We start from the raw sequence: 27,808 nt of genomic DNA, 5'->3' as shown, positions 1-27,808 counted from the left end.
TTGGGAAAATAGATGAAGAAACAGTCTTGCTGAATAAAATCTAAAACTACTTCTAAGAATTTTTTCCAAAAGGAGAATGGAAGTACTTTGGAAGCTACTGAGCATTTAAGTATTAGTAATCAATTTTTGGATTTGTAAGAGAAGCTAGTTGGATGGAATGAACACATTTTCATCCATGGCTGGGATGAAACATGAAGTCCCCATTTGTGCAGTGTTGTTTCTTGATCAGTCATGACAAAATTAATCCAATCTGGATGCTGAATCTAGATCTATAAATATATTTATTATAATATAACAAGAACTTAACAGTAAACATAAACTATATACAATACCATTACAGATAACCCTGTTTTTAATATTATTCACAGAAATAGCCAGTTTTGTTCCAGTGTGAGAAATGAAGAAATAAGCTAAATTGGAAATGTCGAATATGTTTCGGTCTTGTTGACAGGTAGCACCTCCTTTGGAGGTAGACACACACCAACACTAAAATTAGTCCTGCCCCAGGCAGTTAGAAACTTGTGCTCCAATCTGTAGGTTCACACTTGCACCCTGTTTGACATAAATACTTTAAATGACATACTAGTATATAATTTTGTTGTGCTTATTATTTTTCTTTTCTTTAAAGAATAAATAAAACAACTGCATAACAAAGGCTGGAACCTCACTGTCAAAATGAGAGACTTGAGTCACCCTATAGCTTGACTCAGCTGACTCGAGCACTTATTCTTTAAATACTGCAAGATACAAATTTTTTTCTTTTATTTTATAAATGATTATTAATAAAATAAGATGATTAGCTAACCATCTGCATTGATTTCCCCGAAGCTGTAGGCAGACCTCCCTCTGTATAAAAAGGCTACTGTATTTGGTATGAAACTCAGCTAGATTTTGAATGCAAGATCTCACCCGTGCCCTGTACAGGACCCTCCTTCTTGAATTACTGGCATGGCATTTGGGATTTGAGTCTGCAAAGGCAAGTATGGCAACTTTTTTCTCCCTCTCCTTGGAAAGAAATCAGACAATCCTTAGCTTGGGGTTGCTTCCTGTTGGTGAATTTTAAGATTCTTTCCCCTGCCCCCTCTCTGTGTTACCCAGTCCATCTCCCATTTGATCCTTTTATGTATAAATTTATAAAGAATTTCCACATCACAATGCTCTCTGGATAGACAATATTTTAATATATATAAAAATATAACCCCTGTGCTGTGCATATACTTACAACTCTACATAGTAATAATTTGAAGTCTCTTACACTGGGCTTAAGTCTATGCATTTTTCTACCATGGGCTTTAAACTCATGTATTTAAAATCTGTAAATAAGAGAATTAAAAGGTTTTCACGCCGAGTGGGGAACTTGAAAAATAAAGTAAAACAAAAAACTTCTCAGACTTTACATAAAAAATAGTGGCATGTATCCCAACATAAGGAATTTTGGTTGAGAGCCAAAACGAGTGTGTAGCCACAGGAGGCGTCTTCTCTCTTCGATGAAAACGTGGAAAACCCCCACCATGCTGTGTGTTTTACTGTGATTCCAGCCAGAAGTGAAGAGTGGGTTTATCAGGAGAACACCTCTGGAATCAATTCCTTTTCCATTTTGGGAATCAAGCACTGCCAAATGCATCAGCAGAAACCGGGAGGAAAAGGTTTAGGAGCCCTCCCGCCCCCACCTGTGGGCACAGCCACACGGGCCCACACCAGCAGCACCTGGAGCAGAAACTCATTCAGCCCAACAGACCTTTTAAAATCATTTTACATGGAATTTATTACCAATGGCTCTTCTTCTTCTCCCCAGTCCCCACCTCACCCCCCATCTGGGCTCTTCTCTAGAGAACTGAAAGAAGTGTTTGATCTGATGGAAGACTGACATCAACATAAGCCATCTGTCACACAAGATTTCTCTCAGTCATTGGTATTGAAAAACATGTATTTGTTAAAAACAAATGTAGGAATCAAAGTGATAAGGACACTTTGACCTTTCAAATAGATTGATGCCTAAAGTGTAATAGTAAAACTAACCTGCATGGTTATTTTAAGAATCAAGCTTGAGCTCTAAAGTAAAATGCAGATTATTTTCCTCTCTTCCCCAGCTTAAAAAATATGAGAAATTCTATTGCACCTGGGTTGACCAAAAGCCGATGTCCAGAACAAGTGCCACTATAACATCTAGTGACACCCTTGCATTATTAAGTTACAATATCTTACATAGCACGGAGCTCTCTGCTCCTTGCTCACCAAAAGGTGAGGATGATTTTTCTACATTCAATGTAGACACTATTCAGGACTTTAGAGCAATATGTTCACTGGCTGGCTTTGCTGCTTTTGTTCCTTAAGTAATAGTGTTCCTCTTGCCTGCTTTCAACAGGTACAAACAGTTCTCCATCCACCTCCTGGGGAACATCAGCCGCTCTGGATGTACTTCTTGATTGCTACGCAGCCGTGTCGAAAAACAGGGCAGGGCATATTTGGTAGAAGTGTCCATGTGTTTGTTTTAGGGTCATAGGCTTCCATGTTTCCCAGGGCAGGTCCTTCGCTGCTGACAATCCCACCAGTGGCATAGATTTTTCCATCCAGAACCACAGCGCTGTGTTTTATATAAAAAAAAGTAAGTTTTAGTTAGTGGTCCTACTGAACAATTTCCTTTTTAGGCTCAAAACAAACCCAGTCTTTTGGAAGAAGGGGTAAACAATGAATATACCTTTTATTCTTATCTATATAAAGATGTGTGAGCATTTCTTTTCCCTCTCCCTTTCTCTCCCCAAAATTAATCCTTTTTGTGTTCCTGCCAGCTAGGCAAATGTTGTCTCTACTGTAAACAACAGAAATATATCCAGGTAAGATGTTTCTCCAGCCCACATATGGGATCTGCAGCAACAGCAGCAGGACAATGCATCCCTGTAATACTGTGCACACGCAAAAGCAATCCAAGCAATTTGGGGTCCCTGCCTCCTTGGGTGGAATAAAGCCTTGCTTCAGGTTAGTCCTTTAATTATCAATGAATGATGCAAAATGGGGAAAACCCCCTTCAACCATTCTGTTTCTTCAGATGCTTCCATGGGAGCCTGGAAAAGGAGGGAGGGGAAAATGATAAATTAATTGCAGCTAAGAAGGTGGCCTAGATCTAACAAGGGTAGTGATCCTCTAGGCTTGGTAAAAGTGAAGTAATTTCTTATGGCTAATTTTGGAGCAGGGGGAAGAAGAAGGATATAAAGTAATAATGGCAAAAGCCAGAGAGCGCTGGAAGACAGAGGACAAACTGAGACTAAAATGGCACCGACAAAGCCATGTGCTTCTGAAGAACACAAGACTCTGATGTCCTTGTGGAGAAGCAGAGCCTGAGGTTAAAAATAAACTCACAATGACAACAGTGAGGACTCAAATAAGCCTAGTCCCTGGGTACCACAAGGAAATAGGAAATAATGAGAATCTTGTCAAAATAACTGTTAATCTGAAAGGAGGAGGAAGGAGAGAGAGACTTGAAACACTTGATTAGAGCCTATCCACAAATCAGCAGGGCTGGATGATACATAGCCCAGAGTCCTAAGGGAGTTTGCTAATGAACTTACTGAACTACTGGTAATTATTTTTGAAACGTCAGGGAGAAATGGGGAAGAATAAGGACTTGAGTAAAGCAAGTGTCATCCTGAAAGATGGCTTTGAAAGAGAAGGAGCTTTCTTCCAAAAGAACCAGGGCTGGTGGTGGAGAGGCACTGCCCAGCAGGAACTCCTGCCAAGACTCAGTCCCTATGGCAAGGAGGAGGCACAGGTGGCCAACACAGTAAATCAGACAAATGTGCACATTAAACCACAGTTTTGGACTCAGGATAGTTGCTGAGGAGTGAGAAGCCCATTTCTGTCCTGGAACAAGTTACTATTCAGAAGCAAGACAGGCTGGAAATTACAGCTTGCAAAACCCAATCTGAGGAGGGGGGACAATGGTCCTACCCCAAGCTCTACAGCCCTGGTCTGGTGGAGGGGCTGCTGAAACCAGCAGGATGAGAGTTTAGAGATGAGGTCATGGGATAGTGATTGCTGTTTGTATTTCACGTAGTATTTTAGCCACCCACTTCTCATCTAGTGAAGTCTCCTCTGTGGCACGTTCAGTAGCAGCTCCTCTGAGCCAGAGCAGCTGCCGCCACAGAGCAGCTCAGTAGCCAAGTACACCTTCCCAAAAATGATCTGGGTTTGGGTTCCTCCCCAGCCCAGGGTTCTGGATTTGGGGTTACAGTGGGTGGGGAAACGTTGCTCTTGTTCTCCAGCACTGGAAGAAATTCCTGCCCAGCAGATGGGACAAGCACCTCAGTCCTGTAGCTTCCCATCATGGTGCTAATACGTTGGGGAAGAAATTCCATGCTCTGGAAGACTGTATGAATTTTACATGGTCATTAGAGGAGCTTCTGCCCCCTCCATATGCAATTCCCATAGATGAGACTGGCACAACACTTGGCTTGTGAGTCATGCCTGAGGTTAAGCAAAGCAGGGAGCTGCTCCTGCTATGGAGAAATGGACAGTTCTGAGTCTGCAGCAGGTACTTACGTGTGCAGGGGACTTTGAAGACATTCAGTCATCTTTGGGGCTAAAGTCGCAGGTAGGTGCTTAAGATAATTAGGAATTTAGTCCTAGATTGCTGCTACTTTGCAGTATTAGGACAATCACTGCTAATTTCTGGGACCTTAGGGAATAGGAAACTCAACTGGGCTCTAAAACCTTGAGGAAAGTGAGTGGAATTGCTCTTTCTTCATTACTGTGACAATATTTCTTTTATCCTCTCCCTTCCATCCCATCAGCTGTAAAAACATCGTTACCGAGGCTGACATACAAAGAAAGAAATAATTACAATAATTAGAATGTGAGTTTATTGCTCGGTGCCATTAATCCTGAGAGATGAAATGATTACAGGCTGTCAGAGCCTGGGAAGGAAGGAAGGAAGCTCTGTGCCACAGAGCCTTGCTGTGGGGACACAAACCCTCTGGTGGCTTTGGGGCACTGACTTCCCCAGCTGAGGAACAGCCAGACCTCCACCTCTCTGGCAGAACTCCCAGGGTGAAGGTAATTGGTATCAAAATGGAGGTCGCTTCAGCCACTCCTTCCAGGAAAATACATTTCAGCAAATTATTACCCTGCAGGCTAATGACCTGACTTTCTACTCGGCAGGTAATTACTGCTGTCTGCTGGAGAGGCTTCTCCTGCCCCAGGGCTGGTTCACCTGAGGTGCCAGGGTGTCCCTCATTTCCCAAACCACACACAGCGCCACAGGATCACACTGTGACTATCCCCTGACAGCGACACTGCTAGTCTGGTCCATCTGCTGACCTCCATGGAGCTATGAATCACACTCCTAGGAAAATCCCAATGAGGCCAAGGTATGCCAAGGGCCGGTGGGGACCTGGTTGTCCATGGTAGGTGTGCTTGTAAACATCTAAACACCCTTTACATCTCTTCCCTGCCTATCCACCTTGCATTCCTTGCCCAGCCTGAGCAAACAACAGAAAGGATTCCTCTCTGACAGCTGCCTGTTAAAGCACTTGATGGGCAAAGCAAATCAATGAACCCTAAAATCATAGCCAACTTAGAAGGGCCCTTAAAAGATTATCTGGTCTGATCTTTTGTGGGAAAGGGACGCCAGATGAGGTTATCTAGCACGCTGTCCAATCATATCTTGAAAACCTTTGGTGAAGGGGACTCCACCACATCCTGGGAGAGGTTGTTCCAGGGAATGACTGATCTTGCTATAAAAAATTGTTATATCAAGACGTAGCTTTTCCTGCTGAAACTTGTATATGTTGCCCCTTCTCCCTGTGGCTCCTTGCCCAGAGAGAGCTTTGAGGCCTCCTTGTAGCCACCCTTTAAGTGCTGGAATACTCTGTGAGGTTCCCCCTAAGCCTTCTCCTCTCCAGGGAGAAAAGACCCAACTCCTTGAGTCTTTCCTCATCAGACGGGCTCTTCTCACCCTTTGATCATCTTTGTGACCCTCCTTTGGGCCCTCTCCAGTCTGTCTGGTTTTTTTGAACTGTAGGGACCAGAAGTGGACACAGTGGTTCTCGTGCAGCCTGACAAGTGCTGAGTCTAGTGGATGAAAATCTCCTGATAGGCAGTAATTTGGAAGCAACCCAAGGCGGAGGATGTCCTTCTCTCTTTAGTGTTTGAGAGATGAGTGCCTGAGCACTCCTGCTCCAGGACTTCCCTCTCCCAGTCATGATGGCTGAGTATAGCACCAAGCAGTGGGACTACCAGAAATGATTTTCAATTTTGTTTATTATTGTTTTAGGATTTCCTGCTGAGCCCTAAACATTACTGAATTACTGTGTTCCTGGCTATGTGTGCACAAGCACACATTTATTTGGAACAATTCCATAAGTATTACTAAATATCAGTTACGTAGATACAGGATCTGGTTAAAAGAAGTAAAAAAAACCAAAACCCAACAACAACAACAACAACAACAACACCCCAAAACCAACCAAACAAAAAAAAAGTAAAAAACCCACAAAAAAAACCCTACAAAAAAACAACCAACCAAACAAAAAAACCCCACAAAAAAACCCCACCCCTGCATTTATTAGTGGATGAATTTCCTTCCTGTCCTACAATTACAGGAGGGCTTTACTGGACACTGCTGGTGTGATTCTTGGGGTTGTCTTGTGCAGGGCCAGAAGTTGGACTTGATGATCCTTGTGGGACCCTTCCCACTCAGGATGTTCTGTGATTCTGCAATGCTCATCAGCTGGGTGGAGCAGGCTTTAGGACCAGGGAACGCTCTGGGGTACCAGCCCCCTGCGGGCCCTGGCTCTGTGCAGTGTCAGGCAGAGCTCCTTAAGCTCTCGTTTAAAGTGAGGACCTTTTCGAGGCACCTGCACAGTGGGTTGTGGTGCCGAAACAAAGGCACTGCTGGTGTCTCTGTGGGTGGAGGGGGTCAGGTGCCAAACTGTCCTGAGCTGGTGGCTGTGCTGACAGGCTCTGGGGCTGTTTAGCAGCCGGGGTGGCAGCCAGGTTGTTATGTCTGAGAAGGCTGAGCTCGGGTGGCCGTGTTGTGCTGCCAGAGGTGTCATCTTTACAAAGAGACAGATAAACGAGGGTCCAGATTAGTCATGGTCAATTAGGAGGATATCATGCCCCTTCTTGGAGCAGGATTATTAGTGTGGGTGTTTTGGCCAAGCTCCAGTTATGTTCTCCCCTACTCTGTGAGCACTTTCCCTTGCTAATGATCCAAAACCATCACATGGCATCATTACTTGTTGCTGAAAACCAGCAATGTTTTATTCCAAAGTCCACAGCACATCAGTAATGGCCCCGAGTGCTCTGTCTGTATCAGTCATGCTTTAATGCCCACCAAAATCCTTCATGTCCTCAGCTCCTACAGAAATTATTGCCAGTGGTCTGGCGCTGTTCTCATCCACTGTCCATGGAGCGCAGTCCCACACACACATCTCCTTCCAGGTATGCTGGAAAATTTTGGTTTTCCCTTCCAGACCAGCTGCAAATGCTGCTGGCTGAACACACCACGTTCAGATCGTGTCTGCGGGCTCCGGAAGCGAGCAGCCATTAAGGAACCCTGCTCTGTAATAGCTTCACCTGGGAATATCCATCCAAACAAGCTGTGCTCCAACTCCTTCCAGTGCCTGGAGTTACCAGGAACTTAGCAACGAGGAAAGGAGCCAGCTGGGGGAGGCTGTGGCTGGTGCTATACATTAACAATGCCTGGCAGTTCAGCACAGGAGGCACCAGGCTTTGGTGTTCAAGAACAAGGCCTTATTTGAAAAGAAAGGGGGGGGAATAATCCACAAACTGACCCTTGTTTTGTGCTGTTCAGCCTGAGTCAAAGTTTTATTAAAGATTTCCATTCGGCAGAACCATCTAATAAATCTTACTGGTTAGCAGTCAGAGGAGGAGGAAGAAAATGCTTTTCTGGTGTCTGTTGGGAATTGCTGGTACTAAATTAGCTTCTCTGGAATTACTGCTGGCACCACCACGCTGCCGCTGTTGCCCCGTGGAGGCTCTCTGTAGCACAAGACTGTTTGTACTCTGCCTGCATCCTAAGCAAGCAGAATATGGAATTTTTAATCATTCACAGGAATGCATTTGGTATTCTTTTTGCCTGTGGAAAAATAAACCCTTGAAGGGCACTGCAGGAAGGGAGAACGCCTGCCTGCAAAGGGAGGCCTTGCCACGCTGGTGGGGAGGGACATCTTAGCAAGTCTTTTTGGAGGGAGGGGTCTGGCAGAGCAAGGTGTGATCATCCCAGCTCTTCATACCTGTTGGCTGCTGCCTGCCATCCAAAGATCCTGCAAATGACCAGGGGCTGCCAAACTGAGATGGGGTGCATGTGGCAAACAGCTCACATTTGCATGATATTTGGGAAAAGTCAAATATTTCCCTCACCCTCACCTGTTGTGTGGAAGATGTTCCAGACCTGTGTGTGAACTCTCAGTGAATTTTAAAATGCTTCAGGCCTATTATAGCTCTTTACCCATTTAGCACCATCCTTCAAAGGGTTAATTCTAGGTCAGCATGAATTTCTTATTGACTTCCATCAGGCTGGGCTTAATCTGAAAATGATGCTCAATTTGCTCTTCTGTTGATTATGAGCTGGAGACCCAAACCATTTATTTTTCATTTTTCATTAAAAGTAATTTAACTTGATATTAAAACCATTTGAACAGACCTTTAATTTTTCACAAGCAGGGAATGTCACACACATTTCTTTTCCCTGTGCTCGAGGCCATCATGCTCCCTTTTCACTAACATGTAGAAACAAAGCAGATAAAAAAAAAAGTGATGCGGTCAAAATTTTTTCTCAGCAAATTCGGTATCGAGTGATTCCTGGTGAGAGGAGATCAATAGCATGCAGTTAATTTTTTAGTTGTTTATGTTGCTGCTTTTAAACCATGTTTTTTGTGATCCATGCTAATGAGGGGAATCAGGAATTTATAGATTCATAGGCTAAGGTCAGAAGGGACCTCTAAGCTTAGTTAACCTGAGCCTGTGTACACGCAGGCCACGGACATTTCCCCAGGCAGCATCTCTCTTGGAAATGTATCTCATCTCCTCTTAAAAACATCGAGTGTTGGTGAGTTCACCCCCTCCCTTGCTGGTTCTCTATTTAATTATCCTTGCTGTTGGGAAAGTGTTTCACTTCAAGGCCAAAATATGTACCTTGACTTTGCAGTCCCTGTAACCTGCTGTACCTTTGTCTGAAAGCTTTTCCACTTGCTCCCCGTGATCAAGTCACCTCTCAGCCTTCCTTTGATAAACTCCTTGAATTTCATGTCAAAGGTTTGATTTTCAACCCCGGGGTCATTTTGGCAGCTTCCTTTTGAACTTCTGCTGATATCCCCACATGTTGATGCAGGACTCAAGACCTGCATCTGTCTCGCGGGCGCCGGATGCAGCAGCACTCGCTCTACCCACGTTCAACTTGTTTTCATTTTGGTGTTAGGGCTTGAATTATATATCCAATACTGCACTGACCTTCTATCCAGCACACTGCAATGCGAGCTCATGTTGTGTAGCTGCGAGTGACCTCCTTTATGTCCTCCTCTGAGTGCCTGGCTTTCTAAGGGAGCAGGGCTGCTAAGATTGTGCTTCCTCCACGTAATACTTTGTATTTAAAACACCACTGCTAGCTTGAGACTGTTGAACTGTGATATCCAGGTAGCTGGTAAAATAGCTCCTTCTGTAATGTTTTTTACCCACCAAGTGTTATGCCACCTGTGGCCTTTATCTGTAGAGAATTTCTATTCCCTGGATTGTTGGTAGATATATTAAATAGCACTGAAGAAGAAGAAGCACTGCTTGCTACCAGTGGCCTTGCTCAATGATATCTTCTCATTAACAACTACATTTTGAGATCTGTCAGTGAAGCAGATTTAATCTCTCTACTGTGTGCCTTGTTAATTCCATATAATACCAGCCAAATACCTTGGAGAAATTGCAGTATATTACAGCATCACAGTTGTCTTTAGCAGCCAGGCATGTTGTATTAAAAACCAGAACAAAGAACCAGGTTTCCTGATACCTTTGGTGGTCTTGGCAGTGTCAGGTTTATGGTTGGATTTCATGACCTTAAAGGTCTTTTCCAACCTAAATGATTCTATTATAATGGGTTGGTTTAACAAGCCCCTTTTTCTGGAAAAGTGCATCGATTGCTGTTCATTATTTTATTAACATCTAGTTATTTGTTGATGAAATCCCAAATTAACCACTCTGCTATTTTGCAGAGGACCAACATGAGGCTAAGTGAGACCACTTAGCTTGATGCTGGTACTTCGCAAAATTAATTGCTGCACTGAAATTCTCCTTTTCACCTTTTCAAAATACGGAGTCACTTTAGCAGTGCCCTGATCCATCCTCAACTCGAAAAGTTATTAAAAATCAACACCAGTGGCTCAATCAGCTTCTCAATAGAGTCTCTAAGGACACCTGTGTCTAAGACAGCCGGGCTGCCAGATCTGAGAACTTAAGTTTTTGAGTTCACATCTTCTCTTGCTGCCAACAGTGACTGCTTTTGGTTCCTCACAGCAGAACATGGAACCAAACCTCCTCGCTCCCTTCCAAATACAAGTGAGAAATAACCATCCAATTGCTCTGTATTACACTGTGCTACCTCATCAGCAATGGTTTTATAACTGTTTAAAATTTCAATTGGATTCCCAAAGATCTTAAGTGCCTTTCTTTTTACTCCTATTATCCCTCAGTATTTCACTGGTTCTCTCAGCCTCCTGTAGCAGCAGCCAGTTTTTAACCTATTTGTTACTGCTAACCTCCCATTTTCCCATTTCTGTACATACTGATTTATTTAGGTTTTGTCACAGGCTTTACATCCTCTTCAGGCTGAAATATTTTTCCTTGACTGTTCCCAGAAAATTCAAAAATGTATGAAATGGTGCCTAAATTTGGCATCCAATTGGGATGTAGTGGATTATTCCTTTCCCAGTGACTATTCCACTATAAATGCAGGTTTCCTGTCCACTATGGCTTTAAAAAAAATTTCATTTAAGAAGTCTGAAGTTACTTTTTACTGATGGGTGGCAAATTTTACTTAAGCAAAGCCAGTTTATTATGGTGCCTAAGCACTAGGTAAGTTTTAGGTCACTAGTTTGCTCTCCTTGGTCCATCTCAAGGTGTCCCACTGGATTCCCTCGTTCAGGGTGCAGAGCAAAGTGTCCTTTCATGTTAGAAACCCTGGGAAGTTTTCAGGTGAGATGCTCAGCCAACAGCCCCTGGTTGAAATCAGCCATGCAATTTCTCTTGTACTGTATTTAACAGATTTTTGTTACTTTTTACGAAACCGAGATATTCGAAGAGCAGCTCATCCCTCTCCACGGGAAGATGCAGGAATGTATCAGATGTCCAAATCCCTCGTGTTTCATTTTACAGTTTAGGGCTCTAATCCAGAGCTGCACTGAACACATTATTTCTGGTTTCCAGGAGAAAAATATCATTACATACTGCCTGAGCACTGCACTCCTCATCCTCCTTTGCCTCCTGCTAGAGCAGAGGGACTAGGAGGACACGTCCTTAGCACAGGGGCACACGGCAGAGAACCACTGGGATGGAGCTGGCTTGGGATGGAGCTTGGCTGCTCCGACCCCTTTGCTTACAGCAATATCTGCTCCAGCAGCCAAGAGAGGGTGCCCCTTAAATTAATAAAAGTTAGGGAAAAGAAGGTGAAAACGAGAAAAAAAAAAAATCAAAAAGAGAAAAACCGAGCATGCACCAAGGTGAAAGGTTAAATGCAACAAGTTAAAACATGGAGGTGTTTTTGAACAGTAGGATGGGGGCCAGGGACACCTCTGAGGCAAGGAGCAGAGCTGTTGGCTGAACTTTTGGGAGATGCAGGTCCTGCTGCTGCCCCATGGCTGCCAGTCCTCCCAGTGCCAGCCAGTGTTTTGTCTGGACATTGCCTGGCACATCCTGCTTTTGCTCAGTGCCTCAAGATGCTGCTGCATCAGACATGGACAACAAACCCTCACTTGGTGCCTGTGGCAGTGTTTGCTGACGAACTGTGGCTTTTCCAGGGAAACCAAGAGCTCAGCCAGTCCCCAGCACAGGGATCTGCTCTGCCAGGGGCTGGCCTGTGTAACAGCCCAAAACAAGCCCGTCTTTCTGTAGCAGCAGCCATGTAAAACTATTTAAAAGGTCTTTAAGTTCTGCCAGTACTTGCAATGGCTGCCAAGTTTTATTTTTGTCAGCCAATTAGGGAAATTTGTTCAGCTTGTGACCAGGATCGGGAAATTGAGCCCGAAAAGCAATCAAAAGCGCCTAATAAATAATAATAATTAATATCAGTGTGTGATGCTTACTCAGTATTTTTTTTAAGGACCTTATAGCTAGTTAGCAAAAACATGTTCCACATTATGGTGGTCTCTACTACAGCAGATATTTATCATCCTCCAGTTACACATGGCAAACTGAGGAAAACAGCATTCCTGTAGTCACTGGAGGAGCCCAACACACATCCCTTCCCGTGATCCACTGTGCCTGAATGTGAGGAGAAACATGAACCATAGCAGGGTCCTGGATGTACACTTTGGGAAATGCTGTGTCCCTGAACACATGCAAAAAAGAGATGAGGAAAGCGCCCAAATGGTTCACACCTCCCTTCCCCTCTCCCCTTCACTTTTATTAGCTTATTTATCAGCAGAAAATGTTAAGGCACCGGTAATTCCGTTTTAATGGTTTTTCTCACCTGCAGAACTGCCTGGAGTGGTTCATGTTGGGACCTGCTTTAATATTGCCTTTCTCTGGGTCATAGATGGTGGTTGCTCGTGCATAAGCTCCTCCAAGAATAAAGATGAACCCATTGAGAGTGACTGCAGGAGCATATTTGTTATCTGTCAATGGAAAGCAACACTGAGATCAGTTTTAGGCTAAGGTTTGGAGACCGTTTTTTTATTTATACATTCCCCTTATTTACAGATAAGTCACGTTTCTCTAAACCTCCAAAGCTAGGGAAAGAAAAATGAGGAAACCTTTCCCAGTTTTGTTCTCCTCTCTCCAAGTTCTCAAAGGCACTTTTAAAGATCATCACTACTTCATCCCCCAGTATGTGCCTCTCTCTAAACTGGTAAAGCACAATTATCCTCTCCCAAAGCCTAATGGAGTCACCATGAAAGCTCCTCTGGTACACATGAAATTAAGATGTCAAATTGTTTCAGAATTTTGAATTGCTGCAAATTTTAACTCAGATGCTTCCCATGCCTGTGCAGCAGCTAAGTACAGAAGAAACCCACAGCACAAAGACCTCTTCAATAATATCCAATATTCAATAGCTGATTCTCTTTTATATTCTGCTTTTGTGTGGGAACGTTACATAATCCAGAAAATTTTCTGAGACCCGATTTCTTTTTTGCCTTTATCTGTGTCATAAATTCACCTGCATTTTTATTTTCAGACGTGTGTATCTCCAAGCAGTCCTCTGTTTTAGCAACAAACTGTGTGAGGTTGGAGTTTGAAATTAAGCAAGTCCCTTATCCTGAGTCAAGTTCAATCAGATTTTCTGAGGATGCTTTAAAATTCTTGTGTTAGCTGTGGCATTATTAGAAATATTAGTAAAACTAATCATAAATTATTGAATAAAATAATTCTAATCTAATTAGTTGGCCTGTCCCTTACTCTGCTAGCACGCCATATGCACATTATTAAATATGAGCCAGTTGGGCTGAAATATCTCATGATGGTGTCTGTCTTGATGCAATGCAGTTTTTTTAATCAACATTTCTGTGAAACCAGTCAGCTGTGTCTGGAAACAAAAGGCAGGAAAATACTTTGCTTTGGGTTAAAATAAGCCTCACAACCAGTTCACTGAGAAGCAAGAGCCGAAGCCCTTCAGCTCATCCTGGTGTCAGGGGGCACACAAAATTGTTCCACGTGTAGCTGTAAGTTAAAGCCTCTCCAGAATCTCCATTTTTATATGCTCAGAAAAGGTTGGTCCTCTTGCATCTCCAACAGAGAATCACCCTGGACATAGTCCTGCTGGCTTCAGCCCCTGCAACCTCCTCCCTGAGTGCAGGGAGCTGGAGGCAGCTGGAGAGGAGCTGTGATATCATCTTTACTATGCTCTTACATCTCTGATAACAGCCTCTACAAAACATTGAAGGGGTTTATATGTTCCTCCCACATCTGTAACACCATGACTATGTCCTTTGATGAACACAGAAAAAGATGGGCTCAAACCTCCTGTGTGATGTGTTGTAACCCTGAGGATCTTGTAAAACTACCTTATTCCATTAAATATTTAACAGAGATTCAATTTGACGGGAGTTAAGCAAAAGCTGATGAACATCTCCAGAATAGAGATAACCTCCTTAACTGAGGTTTCAACTGGTAAAACTAGAATGAAAAGACTGGTTTCGTGGTGTCTGCTTCTGTCCCAGCATGGCCATGGGGTGGCCTGGCTCAGTTCATCCTGCCCCATGTTGTTGTGTGCCCAGGGGGAAGCACAGAGGTGCAGCACCCGGCATGGGAACAGACAAAACATGTTATGGGTTAAAGCTGAGCTCCTATTACGCTGAGTATCTACAGGCATATGTCAAAAAACCACGGCTGTATTAGGAAAATGTCACTGATCCTTGGGAACAGATGGGAAGAAACTAATTCATCCAGAAAATAGAACAAGGAGTATTCAGTTTCTTTGCAGTGCCACTAAGCCACTATAATTCATCAGAAGGACTTATCTGTCCTAACAACCCAGCTCATGTCCCTTTCCAAATCAGACTTGCATATGTGACATTTTTTCCACTTAAGAAACTCATCAGAAATTTTCCATATTTAATTATCACATCTTCTTTTTTTTTTTTTTCTCTGACTAGCACTGTTTTGCAGGATAATGAAACTCTCACATTAAGTAAAAAAAAAAAAAAAAAAAAAACTCAGCTCCCAAATCTCACAGGGAAATTATCTGGTGCTCCCTCAAGGCAGAAACAGCGACTTCTCAGGGGACTGAATCACTGATTTCACATTCCTTTTTATTAAAGAATAAGAGGGAAACCCCTTGGTTATTTTTATAGTGACTCTGTTTTTCTTTTCAAATAGGCAGACAGTCTGATATTCTTTTCCTTCCTTTTTTTGAAGAGGCAGTCGTGTTTGATTCTCATCAATTTTTCAATACATCTTCTATCTGTTGTCTTTTTACTTCTTTTGTCTTTAGCTACAATTTCATAAATTGATATCAGGTAAGTCTGAGACAGAGGAACAGAGAAATCTCTGCTGTTTCTTTCAGGAAGGGAGAAGTTCACAGCAAACAGTCTCCTGATCCTGGTGAAGATATGGCAGGAAAGCCACAAGGGACACCTCTCCAGAGACACGTAGAGAGAAAACAGTAGGTTTTATTTTTGTTTTGTTACCATGGAGATGGAAATTGTTCACAGACACAGGGATTTTGGAAACCTCCAGCCATCATTCCTGATACTTAGGTGAGGATGACCACCTTCAATCTTTAAAATTACTTCATCCCAGGTGGTACCCACACTCTTCCCATGTTGTTGTCTTTTCCAGGCCTTGGTACCCTCATGCAAACCTCTCAGAAGACTTCAATTTCTCTTGCTGCTTTAAGTCCTTAACACAGTCATAGAGCAAGGCAGGTGGCTGGGGAGACTAATTTTGCACAAGCACGTTGTGTTTGGGCTTTTTAGTCAATGCTTCTGGGCATGAACATGAGCTTCTACAGGTCACAGGCTTCTGTGGGATACAGAGGGCCACTGGTTATTTCAACAGACTGCTGGAGGGAAGGAAGAGAGGGGAGAGGAAGCATGGAAACAGAGGAGCAGCCTCCTTTCCCCTCCAAAGGTCAAGAGGGTTGTCAGATATACTAATCAATTTCAGGACTGATTATTCTGAAATAGGATTTGTCCCAGACAGCAAAAACACTTGAGATTAAAAGGCAGAATAAATGTAAATGAAGTAATAGGTAAAAGGTAATCTTCTACCCAAGTGGGTAGCATCGTAACATCACTCTCTTTTGTTGCTGCTACAGGAAAATATGCCTGTATTTCTATTCTAGGACAGCTTATTGCAGGAAGGAGTGTGCACTCCATGACAACCCTTGAGCCAGAGGTGTACTTCACATGGGGTTGATAATTTAACCTGCCAGCGTGCTCCTCACTTAGGAAGGACAGAGTGCTGTCTGGGATATGTTCCATGTCTCTTAAATCTCTCCACGGTCGAGTAGCACAGTTCTGCTTTCCCTTCTGTGATTGCTTAAAGATCTTACGTTGCCTTCCAGTAATGAGCTCGGTCAGAGACTGAAGTAACATACAATGAATGGCAGCAGCACCTCATATGGAAAAAGGTTATTATAACCATGGTAGTTAAACATTTTGATTGGGAGGAAGAAATGTGAGCACGCCACCAGTCCAGGCATAACTCCAACCAAATTGTCTCCTGGCAGGCGTGGGTGGCTGGTGGGGGGTTGATGCACTTGATGAAGCAGATTAGAGAAAGGAGACTAGTTAATGCAAACTAAGCCCGCTTTTAATAGCAAGTGCCTCTTCCCCTTCTTGGATACTATGCAGACAAGCTCAAGAACGGCACAGTCATGGATAGGATAACATCCCAGAGCAGCTGGGAGACTGTGGTCTGATCCTTAACATAGCTCGTGAGGCCCAAGTGCAGACACTGCCACAAACAGTGGCGTCTCGGGTGGCAGCCCCCTGGCTTGAAGCACTTCTGGGAGCTGCTCTCTCCCATCTACACAACCAGCCACCCGACCCTATGGGTTCCCCACTGACCCTTGAGCAAACCCTCCTTGGAGACCCCAAGGTCGAGTGTCCTCAGGTGCAAACACCACATTTTGTGTATGCGTGGAGGGGATGGCCTGTGCCAAAACAGGAGGCTCCACCTGCCACTGCAGGGCAGTTTTAGCATCAAATTTATGGGCATAACATTGCTGAACTGAAGAGAGCTGGATAAAGCACAGCCACGGAGGTAGGAGTGAAAAGGAGGACATCTGATAAAGGGCAAACACAAAAATACTGATTTGGCTGGGTAGAGGGCAGAAAATGTGTAGGGGAACACACTGAAATCATTCTGAAAGGAGGATATGGAGAGGAGAACTGGGTGAGACAAAGGAAAGTAAAATTCAAGTTTACTAGTGGGAAAAAAAAATTAAGAACTAGTCATGGGAAGAAAAATACACTGAAGAATGAGATGGAACACTTATTGCTTTGGGACTTGCAGGTGAGAGCCAACCAAACCCTCCAACAAGTACCAAATTGCTGGCCTTGGGAGAAGGCCAAGACATATATCTGATTTTTCTTGTAAAGTCAAAAAATAAATTAATGGGAATTATTATTCATTTTAACTAAAATAAGCCATGGGACAGTGCAATAAAAAAATGCACAGATGCTGCTAATGCAGTTTTTCAGATAAGTGTTGCATTCTGAGCTCTGTGATTGTCCCACTTTGGTTGGACATACCACTGCAGGAGTAAACAGTACAGTGAGGAACTAGATACTTGGATTAGAAACCAGAAATGCTCATAGAATTTAGAGCTCTGTCCTCTAGTTCTCACCAGATTTTAAAATTTAATAGCAGTGATGATTAAACACTGGTTTTCTTGCAATGCAGAAACATTAATAAAAACTTGTAATTCCACACTGACTGTTGAGGGTATCAAAAAGGGTGTATTTTAGTGCCCTGGCATGAAGGCACAAAGTGAACTAAAAGGCAGTGACAAGGTAATTAGGCTTACTTACAATCCCTGACTTCAGCATGTCTGTGGCCATCTTGTTAAATAAGACAAACCTCAGGAAGCTTGGCATGAAATACACTTTTAGCACAGCTATATAGGACAGCTTGGCCAGAAATGGAAAGGCAGGTGCTGTGAGTACATAGACTTGGGTTCATTTACTCTTGTAGGACTTTGGTTCTTACAGCTAAAAACACAAGGTGATGAGCAAGGTGGTTTACTGAAAATAAGCAATTTGAAAGCCCTGTGAGGTTCCCTTATCCCAGTAACATCAAGCTGTGGGCTGCACTGCTGCAGGGACATCTGTCAACTCCAAAGGTGGAGAGAACTGAGGTGGGGCAAAGGATGGGGCACTGAGAAACACCTTCTCCTCTCCAAATATGGATGTGTGCAATCAACACCTGCCCAGAGGCTCCCGCAGCATCCATGTGCAGCGTGTTGGTGAGCCGGCTGTCACACCTACTGCGTGCAGGTATCCACATCCCAACACCTCCTGACAGGCGAAGGATAAAGAATAAATGGGAACTGGGAGTGCATTCACCGCGTATTCCTAGAAGAAATCCAGGCAGAAGAGAGCAAGGGCTGAACTGTGTGGACTTGCTATCAGCCCCTCGTTGGTATCTCCCCTGCACAGGTAGGATGTCATATCCAGCCTGCTTCACCTCCATTCACATTAGACAAACATGAGCCTCCCCCTTGCCATGATTGATGCCAGTGTTGCCTTGGGTTAGTCTGGACCGTGATGGTTTAAAAGAGATGGACCTGTTGTGTTCAAACGTGTGCCATGCTGTGTTTGACTCACTATCGTGAAGTACCACAGTGAACTGAGACAGGCACTACTGGTCTAAAAATCTCCAGAGACCTTGGCTGCTTTCAATACCTGCAGCTACAGTTGCATATCTGAGTACGCTTGAGGCATTTTTAAACAAACTGTTGTCCTATGTGAGGTCAAACAAGTTTCACTGATCTCTGGGGTAACCTTATAACAACTCACCATCACACATCTCAGTTCACTTAGCTCAGAGGGACAGCTTAAGAATTGACAAATCAACACAAAAAGACTCTGAGGCTGTCAGAGGCATCCTGGCAGAGATCATAGCAGGATTCACCCCAGCTCCATTTTGCAAAAAACACCGCAAGGCTCCTTCTACTCCCTCTTTGTTTTAGACTGTACTGTACTTGGTGTTGCATCCAATTCCTGGGGGACACTTTACAAATACAGGTGACACTATAGTTTTTGTAGAGCTGGAGAAATGAAAATGTATTTCCAACATTCCACTGCCTTTTTGTGAAGATCAGGCATCACATCAGTTCACTTTCCCAGACATTCTCCATGGGGGTGCCATTTTTCAGACTCTGTGTTATTTTATTTTATTTGCAAGTAAATTGATGCTGTATATTACCCAACAAAGAACTCCACATTTTATCATATATTTAATGCCTTCAGCTTAACTAATGAACTTTGCTTACACCAAGAAAGCATAAATACCATCTTTTAACTTTGCCGGTGTCTTTCATGTATTTTTGTTAAGAAATAATAGTGCACATCCATTAGAACCATGGGTGATGGACCCAACTGTGGATGGTTTAGATGATTTTTTTCCAAGCACGCCTGATGTTGACGCTTGCTAGACAGTATAACGAGCCCAGGGAACGATTTCTTAGCTCCTGTGGCACTTGTACTATTATGGCAAGGAAAAGGAACACATCTTTGCATAATGCATTCATTTTTGCAATGTGCTGTGAGTCCGGGAAAACCTCATACTGTCAGTCAGTGGATTAAATGAACAGCAGCAGCTGTAGCCATGTGATGGAAAAAGCCAGGCAATAGGGTTGTTTGTGCTGCTGTATTACATAAACATGACTTTCGCCGGTTAACGCCCTCCTGCTGGGCGCTTCATGCTGCATCATATGCATGTCATGTTATGTTAGGCTGCACACCAACAGCAGAGAGGGAGCTGGGAAGCAGCCTGGCTGTGCAGAAGGAGGCTACAGCCATGGTGTACCACCTTCTCATGACCTGATCCAGTAGGAAACCCCAAGAAAAGAGCTGTAATCATTGTAACAAGCTACAATAAAAAGAGTAGCTTATTCTAATTTTCTGAATATGCTTAGGCCTTACTAAAATACCTCATAACTGTGCTTCTGTAATTTCTTATCTGCTACTCGTATTGCTCTATGGCTCAATAACGAGAATATGATTTTTAAAAAATGAAGCACCTCATGTCACAGTTCAATGCAACCAAGAGGTTTAAAATGGTGAAACGCTGGAACAGGTTGCCCAGAGAGGCAATAGATGCCCCATCCCTGGAAACATTCAAGGTCAGATTGGAAGGGGCTCTGAGCAACTTGATCCAGTAGAAGATGTCCCTGCTTATTGCAGGGAGGCTTGGATTAGAAGACCTTTAAAGGTCTCAAGCCATTCTATTATTCTATGATCTAGGATGTGAAAGCAAACCACTCCAAAAGCAGCTTCTCTGCAATGACCATATGACTTCTGTGTCTGTGGCCACGTGGGTGCAGCCAGACCAAAGGCTGCCCCCAGCCCAGTGCAGAGCAGGCCCAGGACAGCTTTACTCTGCAGCAATACCCTCACTAGGCTGAACACTAAACCTCATTTCCAAAAGCAGCCTAAACACTCAGGGTGCAAATTACCACGTAAAGCAAATAAGTTGCAAAGTTCTGAGCACTGTCCTAATTTTGGAAGGAAGTTGACACCTCTGACGTTGGCTGGTACGTTGGAAAATTTGGTTTCTCATCTTGCTCCTTATTCAGTAAAATGTTTGGTGAGCTCAAGGGCATCATAAACTTATAATAAACACAGTTGTAATAAACTATGTCTTGAAGAGTTCAGCCTCTGAACAAAAGGTGTTCATGCCTGTCGACACCACTGATAAGTCCCGGTTCAGAATGACCATCACTTCCTACAGGACAGGTGGCACTTTAACAAATCCATGAGTGATAATCCATTACTTGAGCAGTGTTGTGAAACCACGTGGAGCAACACATGGTGCTTGGGATGAAGTTTCACTGAACTCAGAGATGTTTTGGACCTAAAATTACTAATTGTTCATATCTAATAACTGATTTCCTTTCTCCTCTGCTTTGAACTCCTCAGTCCTAGCTAGAAACTGGCTGTATTAATGAGTGACAACTGCCTTCAGTAAAGATCCAGACAGGTGCCTCTCTAGTATCCCATTTCTGCCAATATGTTATAAACTTATCTCCCCCCACCCCCCCCAACTCATTTACTTTCTGCAAAGGCACTGAAATACCTGTGCAGTGCAGAGACTCCTGTTGGAACAGAGTTTTACTCTGACACCATGCATCCCTTACCAATCATGGGAGACTCTATAAAGCTCCAGGAGTTAGTCTGAGGGATGTAGGACTGCAGGACCCCGGCAGCTCTCCCGGCCTCGTTCACCCCTCCGAAGACGTAGATCTTCCCACCACAGACGGTGGCGGCGGCCGAGTGGACGGCCTTGGGCAGAGGGGCGATGGTCTCCCACTGGTTGGTTATCGTGTCATACCTGGGAAGGAGAGCAACTGGAGTGAGCTGAGCTGAGCTGACAGGGCAGGACAGACAGGCAGAAACAGCAGGCTGGGATGCAGAAAGGCAGCCTGACAAGCAGAAGGAAAGCAGAGGTAGAAATGTATCTTTTAACACCCTACAAATTCAGCCACTTGGTAAACAGTTTAATTAAGGCTTTTTCTGAGCTTTTGAAACATTGATAGAAGCCCAGAGAAAGCTGGTTCTGTTTTCTGTATATGCCTCTCAAATCTCATTATAGTCCAAGGTGCAGAAACTCTGGACATCTTTGTTGAGATGTCTTCCACTGATTAATTTCTTTTAATGAGTATACAATGAGACTATTCTTGCAAATCAGTGCAGCAATATCCAATAGCAACTATGGGCAGGCAACTGTTAATATACTTCAGTTGTTCAGCTTGTGGAACACATCTCACCTACAACATAATGCAACATGATGGCTCTTTTTACTCTAGTTAACTGACCAGCAATGCACATTTTGTGCCAGAATAAGTTGCTTCCATTTAATTTTCATTGTGCAAACTAAGCTACTGTGCTTCATTGCAGGATGCTGCAAACGTTAAGGCTGGAATAAGATTTCACCATTGCATTCATATTTGACAGGAAGCAAACAGAAAAGAGTACGCATGAAAGTGCTAAATTAGTTTTAAGGTCATCAGTATCTGATTTAATTAAGCCATTGACCATAAGGGATGTGCAGTTAACAACCCATGGATGAAGATTCATTTTAGACAATATCACAAGTACAGGCGTCCCTTTTTTTACAAGATAATGTGGCAGGGATCCAAATAGCAGCTCTAAAATGAGTCTTGGAGACAGTGGAGAATAATGCAATTTTTAGGTTTTTATATTCCCATGTAATGACACATGCAGTCAAATAGGAGTTTCCTGCCTAGCGATTTTTCAGAGTTGTTGACTGCCAGAACAGAAGCCCTCATCATCCATTCAGGGCTTTTGTTCTTAATAGCAGTGATATGCAATATGCAAACCTGAAACAAATCCAGGGCCACGAACCCACTGGCAAAAAATTATTCAGCCACAGGGGAATTCACCCTCTGTAACATGTCCCTCAAATTCTCACTGCCCAAACTTGGGGAAAATAAAAGGGAGAAACAATATAAATGGCAGAAACAGCAAAAAATAATGTGCTTAATGATAATGCACTAATGAGTTTTCAAGTAATATAACTGAAAGTAATTAACACACTCATAAAACTGAAGCAAAAGCAAGAGGGAGGCACACTTTAACCAAAAAAAAAAAATATTAGGAAAGTCCCTTATAATGAGCATGGAAAACTGCCTTGTATGACGCCCTAAATTAGTTACAGAGAAATTAAATTCATCTACAACAAGTGATCAAAGGGGAGAAATACAACAATATTAAACAACACGGTGCTGGGAGCACTGAAGGTGACACAACTTTCCTGGACTGTTTCTTGTACCAAACCTGACCCTGCAGATGCATTTTGACTGCAAAAGCGTCTCCTACAGGTAAGGCCCCACATGCTGCATCTCCTGCATATGCCCACAGCACTCAGAGCAGCACTCACATCCACCTGAACACATATGCAAAAATCTCACAAGACAGAAACAGTTTCATATGCTGCTTTTGGGATACACTTTGGTAACTCATCTATTACATTAATTGGTAATTTAATTTTTGATGTTTTATTAGAAGTGGGTTAAGAAATTGGTTATAATCAGTTAGAAGATGGGAAGAACAACAGAGCTGAGAACTGACCTAATGGTCCTTCTCTTGTTTCTCCTCTAAGATGTAAATTCTACCTGTCACCTGGTAAACTTTGCCTCACACCAGCCACTCTGACTTAGCACCAGGAACATTTGTGGCCTGTCAAAGTGGTCGAGGTGGGGTGGTGAGCAACCAACTGCCTCCCCTGTCACTGGCAGAAGTACCTGTCAGACCTCAGATCCCAAGACAAGCGTGTTCCTGACCTCAACTTTCTGTCTTAATATCCTTTAGGGAGAAGGGGTTATATTCTTCACATATGCTGGAAGCGGATGTGGTTGAGGACAACATCCACAGGAATACCAGAAAAAGGTTCAAATTACAAAACCAAACATCTTCTTTTCTGGATGAATTTCCCTATAGTGGGACCTCAGATCCTGCAGACCCTGTTTTTCACCCACTTCCACTGCTCTCCATTTAGGCTCTATGATGATAGAACTGAACTTTCTTTCTCCTACTATCCTTCATCTGCCACTGGGAAACCAAAAATGACCAGTTTCATTTCATCTCCTGAAAACCAAAGTCTGCAAATCTTCTGGATATAGGTGCATGTGGGGCAGCTTAAAAAGGCACTCGTCTTGAGGGTTCTTTGGTTTAAAAAAATCAGTGAACTATAAAGCAGGTGGCAGCAAGTCCTTGTCCACCTAACATGGGCATCTAACACAGGTTTTACGTGGGCTGCTCAGCAAAGCAACTCTCTTAAGTGTGTGCCTACCTTAGCCCTGAGGCTGAAAAAGAGAAACTGATGTCTCAAACTCTTCCTGATAGATGTCCATCAAGTCTCTCCATCCCCTGGGAATTTATTCCTACACTTCATTCTCTCCTTGCGAAACTGTAGACCTGATTTCTAGTCTGTTTTGCTTCAGCTCCCACCCACCAGAAAGTAAGTTTGACTTTTTTTTTTCCCTGTTGGATTATAAAGCTGTCTGCTATCAAATCTTTCACATGTGGACGTGCAGAAAATAATAAAGTCAACTCTTCACCTTCTGTAAGATAAACTAAGTAGTCTAAGCTCCTTAAGTCTCTGCAAGGCAGGTTTCCATCATTTTGGTCTATCTCGAGTCAGCTCTTAATGTGTTCACACAAGGATTTGCACCAGATTAACTAAATTGGTTTAAAAATGAATGAAGGTGAGCCTTTGTAACCTTCCAGGACGGAAAATACTGACACCTGCTTTACCTCTCTGCCCTAGGGCTTTTCCATCTGTTGTGTCATCTCTGGCACTGCCATCACACCATGGCCACTGCTGCTCCTGGGGCTCCTCAGCTGCCTGTCACACAGCCCTACTCAGGGGCCAGCAGGGAGGGAACTGATTTAAAGAATAATCACTTTGATCTCTTTCCATTAGTCAAGCTTTGCATCTGAATCCCCTGTTTGAAGCTGTAGATGGAGACATAATGTGAGCTGGCTTCAAGCCAAGCAAAGGTTTTTCTTCCCTCTCCTCCAATGCTCCGTCCAGTCCTGTTGTGTCCATGCTTGTCCTTGGCTGTGGGCCCACCAAGCCCATCCAATATGCTGAACTGGAAACTTCAAGGGCATCTCCTTTCACATGACTGACTGCTGGTTTGCTGTCCTTGCACACTGTGGACTCACATGTGGTTTTGCACACATGTCCTTGCACGCCTTCCTCTGCCCCCAGTGCAGCCCCTGCAACCCAAGAGGACCCTGCAGTCCATGGCCCTGCTTTGCTCTGGACACCAGGCTTTCCACGTGTGCAGGACGTGTGTCCCCACCTGGCACTTCATCTGCACTGAGCACAGTGACCTCAGCTGACCCTTGTGCAGCCACCACCTTCTCATTTATGCATTATCCATACACCTAGGTGTATGTATGCATGGATATGTGTTACTTATATACCCATGATATGGCAAATGATCTGAACCCAGCAGAAAACACAGCTCGGGGTCGGAGAGAGCAAAGGCAGAAATAACCTTGCTGGTTTCCACAACTCTTCACTCTTAGGATTTCATCTGTGGGCTTGATCTTCCCCTTCCTTCCTTCATTTCCTTCAATGCCTCTTTCCTTGATCTTTCCCTACCACCTCAGTCTTAACTGTAGAAAACCCTTCATTTCAAGCTGTGCTGTTCGCTTTGCTGCCTTTTTGACTTTTGATCTCTTCAGTACCTGAAAACAGCAATTTTTTTTCTCTTCAGTCTCTTAATTTCTCTCTTTCTAAGTTAAATAGCCATATCTTCATTTATTCACATTATAAAATCCTTATATCATGGTCAGTCACTTACAGACTGACCATTTCCGTCAGTCTGTAAGAAACCCTTAGCATTATTTAATTACATTTGCAGGAAAGCTGCTAATCAAACTAAAGCTGGACAGTGTCATCCTGAATAGCTCTTCAGATGATTCCCATGTTTAAAATCACAGTACTGGATTACTACTTTTTGCCTTTTTTTCTTTTCTTCTGACTATTCCAAGGGGCTTAAGAAACTATCCTTGGACAAGGCAATATATTTAATTTTCTTACGGAATCATAGGATTGTTTGGGTTGGAGAAGACCTTTAAAATCAGTGAGTTCAACCATTAACCCAGCACTGCCAAGCCCACCACTAAACCACGTGCCTCAGTGGCACATCTACATGTCACCAAGGATGGTGACTTCACCACTTCCATGGGCAGCCTGTTCCAATGCTTGACAACCCTTTTGGTGAACAAATATTTCTGTTTGTCCTAATACGTTTTTGGGAAGAAGGTGTTATATCCTTTATATATGATGGGTCTGGGTGTGGTTGAGGACCACATCTACAGGAATACTGAAGAAAGGTTCACATTGCTAAAATAATTTTCTTTTTTTTCTGGATGAATTTCACTATTGGGACCAGGGGTTCCACAGACCCCATTTTTCACCTCCTTTCACTGCCCTCTGTTTATGCTCTACAGTGATGGAATTGATCTCTCTTGCTCCTACTCTCCTTCACCTGAACTGGGAAACCAAAGACACCCCCATGTCCTTTTCCACCAGGCAGCTTTCCACTCACTCATCCCCAAGCCTGTAGCACTTCAAGAGGGTTGTTTTGACCCAAGTGCAGGACCTGGCACTTTGCCTTGTTTCTCATACTATTGGCCTTGGCCCATTGATCCAGACTGCCCAGATCCCTCTGCAGAGCCTTCTCAAGCAGATGAACACTCCTGTCCAACTTGGTGTCATCTGCAAACTTACAGAGGGTGCACCTGACCGACCCCCTTTATCGGATCACTGATAAAGATGTTAAACAAGACTGGCCCCAATACTGAGTCCTGGGTAGCCCCACCAGTGACCAGCTGACAGCTGGATGTGACTCCATTCACCACCCCTCTCTGTGCCCAGCCACCCAGCCAGTTTTTAGACACCCAACAGTGCACCCATCCAAGGCATGAGCAGTCAGTTTCTCCAGGAGAATGCTGGGAGAAATGGTATCAAAGGCTTCACTAAGATCCAGGTAAACAACATCCACAGCCTTTCCCTAATCCACTAAGTCACCTTCTCACTGAAGGAGATTAGGTTGGTCAAGCAGGACCTGTCTTTCCTAAAGCTGTGCTGTCTGGGCCTGATCCTCTGGTTGCCCTGCATGTGCAGTGTGATGGCACTCAGGATGATACCGTCCCTGGCACTGAGGTCAGGCTGACAGGCCTGTAGCTCCCCGGATCCTCCTTCTGACCCCTCTTATATATGGGTGTCACATCTGCCAACCTCCAGTTACCTGGAGACAGTCAAAACACTCCATAACACACAGGGCTACCCCACTGTCTCTCCTTTGTTGCCTCTTCCTTCTGAAGAGTTTGGAGCCATCCACTGCAGCCCTCCAGTTGTGCAAGTCATCCCACCATGTCTCCACGATGGCAGCAGCTTTGCTGCTGTGCAATGACTTCCAGCCCCTCCTGTCTGTTGCCCATGCTGAGTGCATGGATGCACTCTGGATGCATTTCAGTAGGGCTACTGATCCTGCCATCTTTTTTGGGGGAGAAGCCCTAATTACCACATTAATGTGTCTGTAAAACAGTAGGTTATGAAGCACTTTTCTAAAGTGTATAAAGCTTGTTCTCTACACTGAATTTTTTAGACTGCCTTCTAAGTATGCACTGCCAACAAAAGTAATCTCCCAATTTTAGACAACCCTATTGTAAAAGTGATGTCAGGTCAAGGGGATTTATCTTCTTCCGTCCTTCAAACATATAATAACCACAAAGCACCCACATTTCCACACTTTCAGTCACATACATTGTCTTGTCAGCATACGCAGTCCTCTCGGCTCTCAAATTGCATATATTACAGGGCCCATCCATTATCTAAAGACCTAGTTCGTGGATCCACTTCATTTCGCCAGGTCCCAACTCAACCCATATCTCAAAAGAAGACAGAAAGTGTAATACCCTCTCGCCTAACACCTAATGACTTGCTCCCTGTCACACAGAACCTTGCCAGAGGGGATTGATGGAGAACTGCAGCCGCGCTGTTATTTCCCTAAACACTCATTCCAAAAACATAACTTTCCCTGAACATACACCCATGTACAGCCACAAAAATGGACCTATAACTCAGCCCCTCTGGCACATGCATATTGTTTTAAGATGAGTAACGAATGACTCCTATTCATCTGTTTCTGACTGATAGTCCCATAATGTTATCCATCGAGACAGAATTTTTGCTGCCTCCTTACAGACAAATGGCAGATAAAGGGTACAGGATCTCAGCCCTGTTGAATTTGATGAAAACATCCACTGTTTTAAGTGGCAGCAGAATTTCTGGATAAGGCTGCACCCTTCAGCATCAACGACACAACCAAAAGCATGGAGAGAGGAGCACAGGAGCTGATGCCATAAATCATTAGGAGTCT

The 27,808-nt window shown here is 43.7% G+C and overlaps 1 protein-coding gene across 3 annotated transcripts in view; it reads right to left on the bottom strand.

The window, feature by feature from the left end:
* Nucleotides 1-262: 262 nt before the first annotated feature.
* KLHL29 (kelch like family member 29) overlaps nt 263-27,808 on the bottom strand; it is a 390,114-nt gene continuing 362,568 nt past the window's right edge. For all 3 annotated transcript variants that reach the window (XM_050316135.1, XM_050316136.1, XM_050316137.1), the window contains 3 exons: nt 21,023-21,216; nt 12,689-12,833; nt 263-2,584 (listed from right to left, as the gene is read on the bottom strand). In XM_050316135.1, the coding sequence (XP_050172092.1) occupies nt 2,401-2,584; nt 12,689-12,833; nt 21,023-21,216 (523 nt within the window). In that variant the 3' untranslated portion in view covers nt 263-2,400. The remainder of the gene's footprint in view (nt 2,585-12,688; nt 12,834-21,022; nt 21,217-27,808) is intronic.

The sequence above is a fragment of the Myiozetetes cayanensis genome, unplaced genomic scaffold (genome assembly GCF_022539395.1).
Source record: "Myiozetetes cayanensis isolate MyiCay16 unplaced genomic scaffold, myiCay2020 scf2-11, whole genome shotgun sequence".
NCBI lineage: Eukaryota > Metazoa > Chordata > Aves > Passeriformes > Tyrannidae > Myiozetetes > Myiozetetes cayanensis.
The sequence above is the reverse complement of the archived record's forward strand: the minus strand, read 5'-3'. Positions and strand labels throughout refer to the sequence as shown.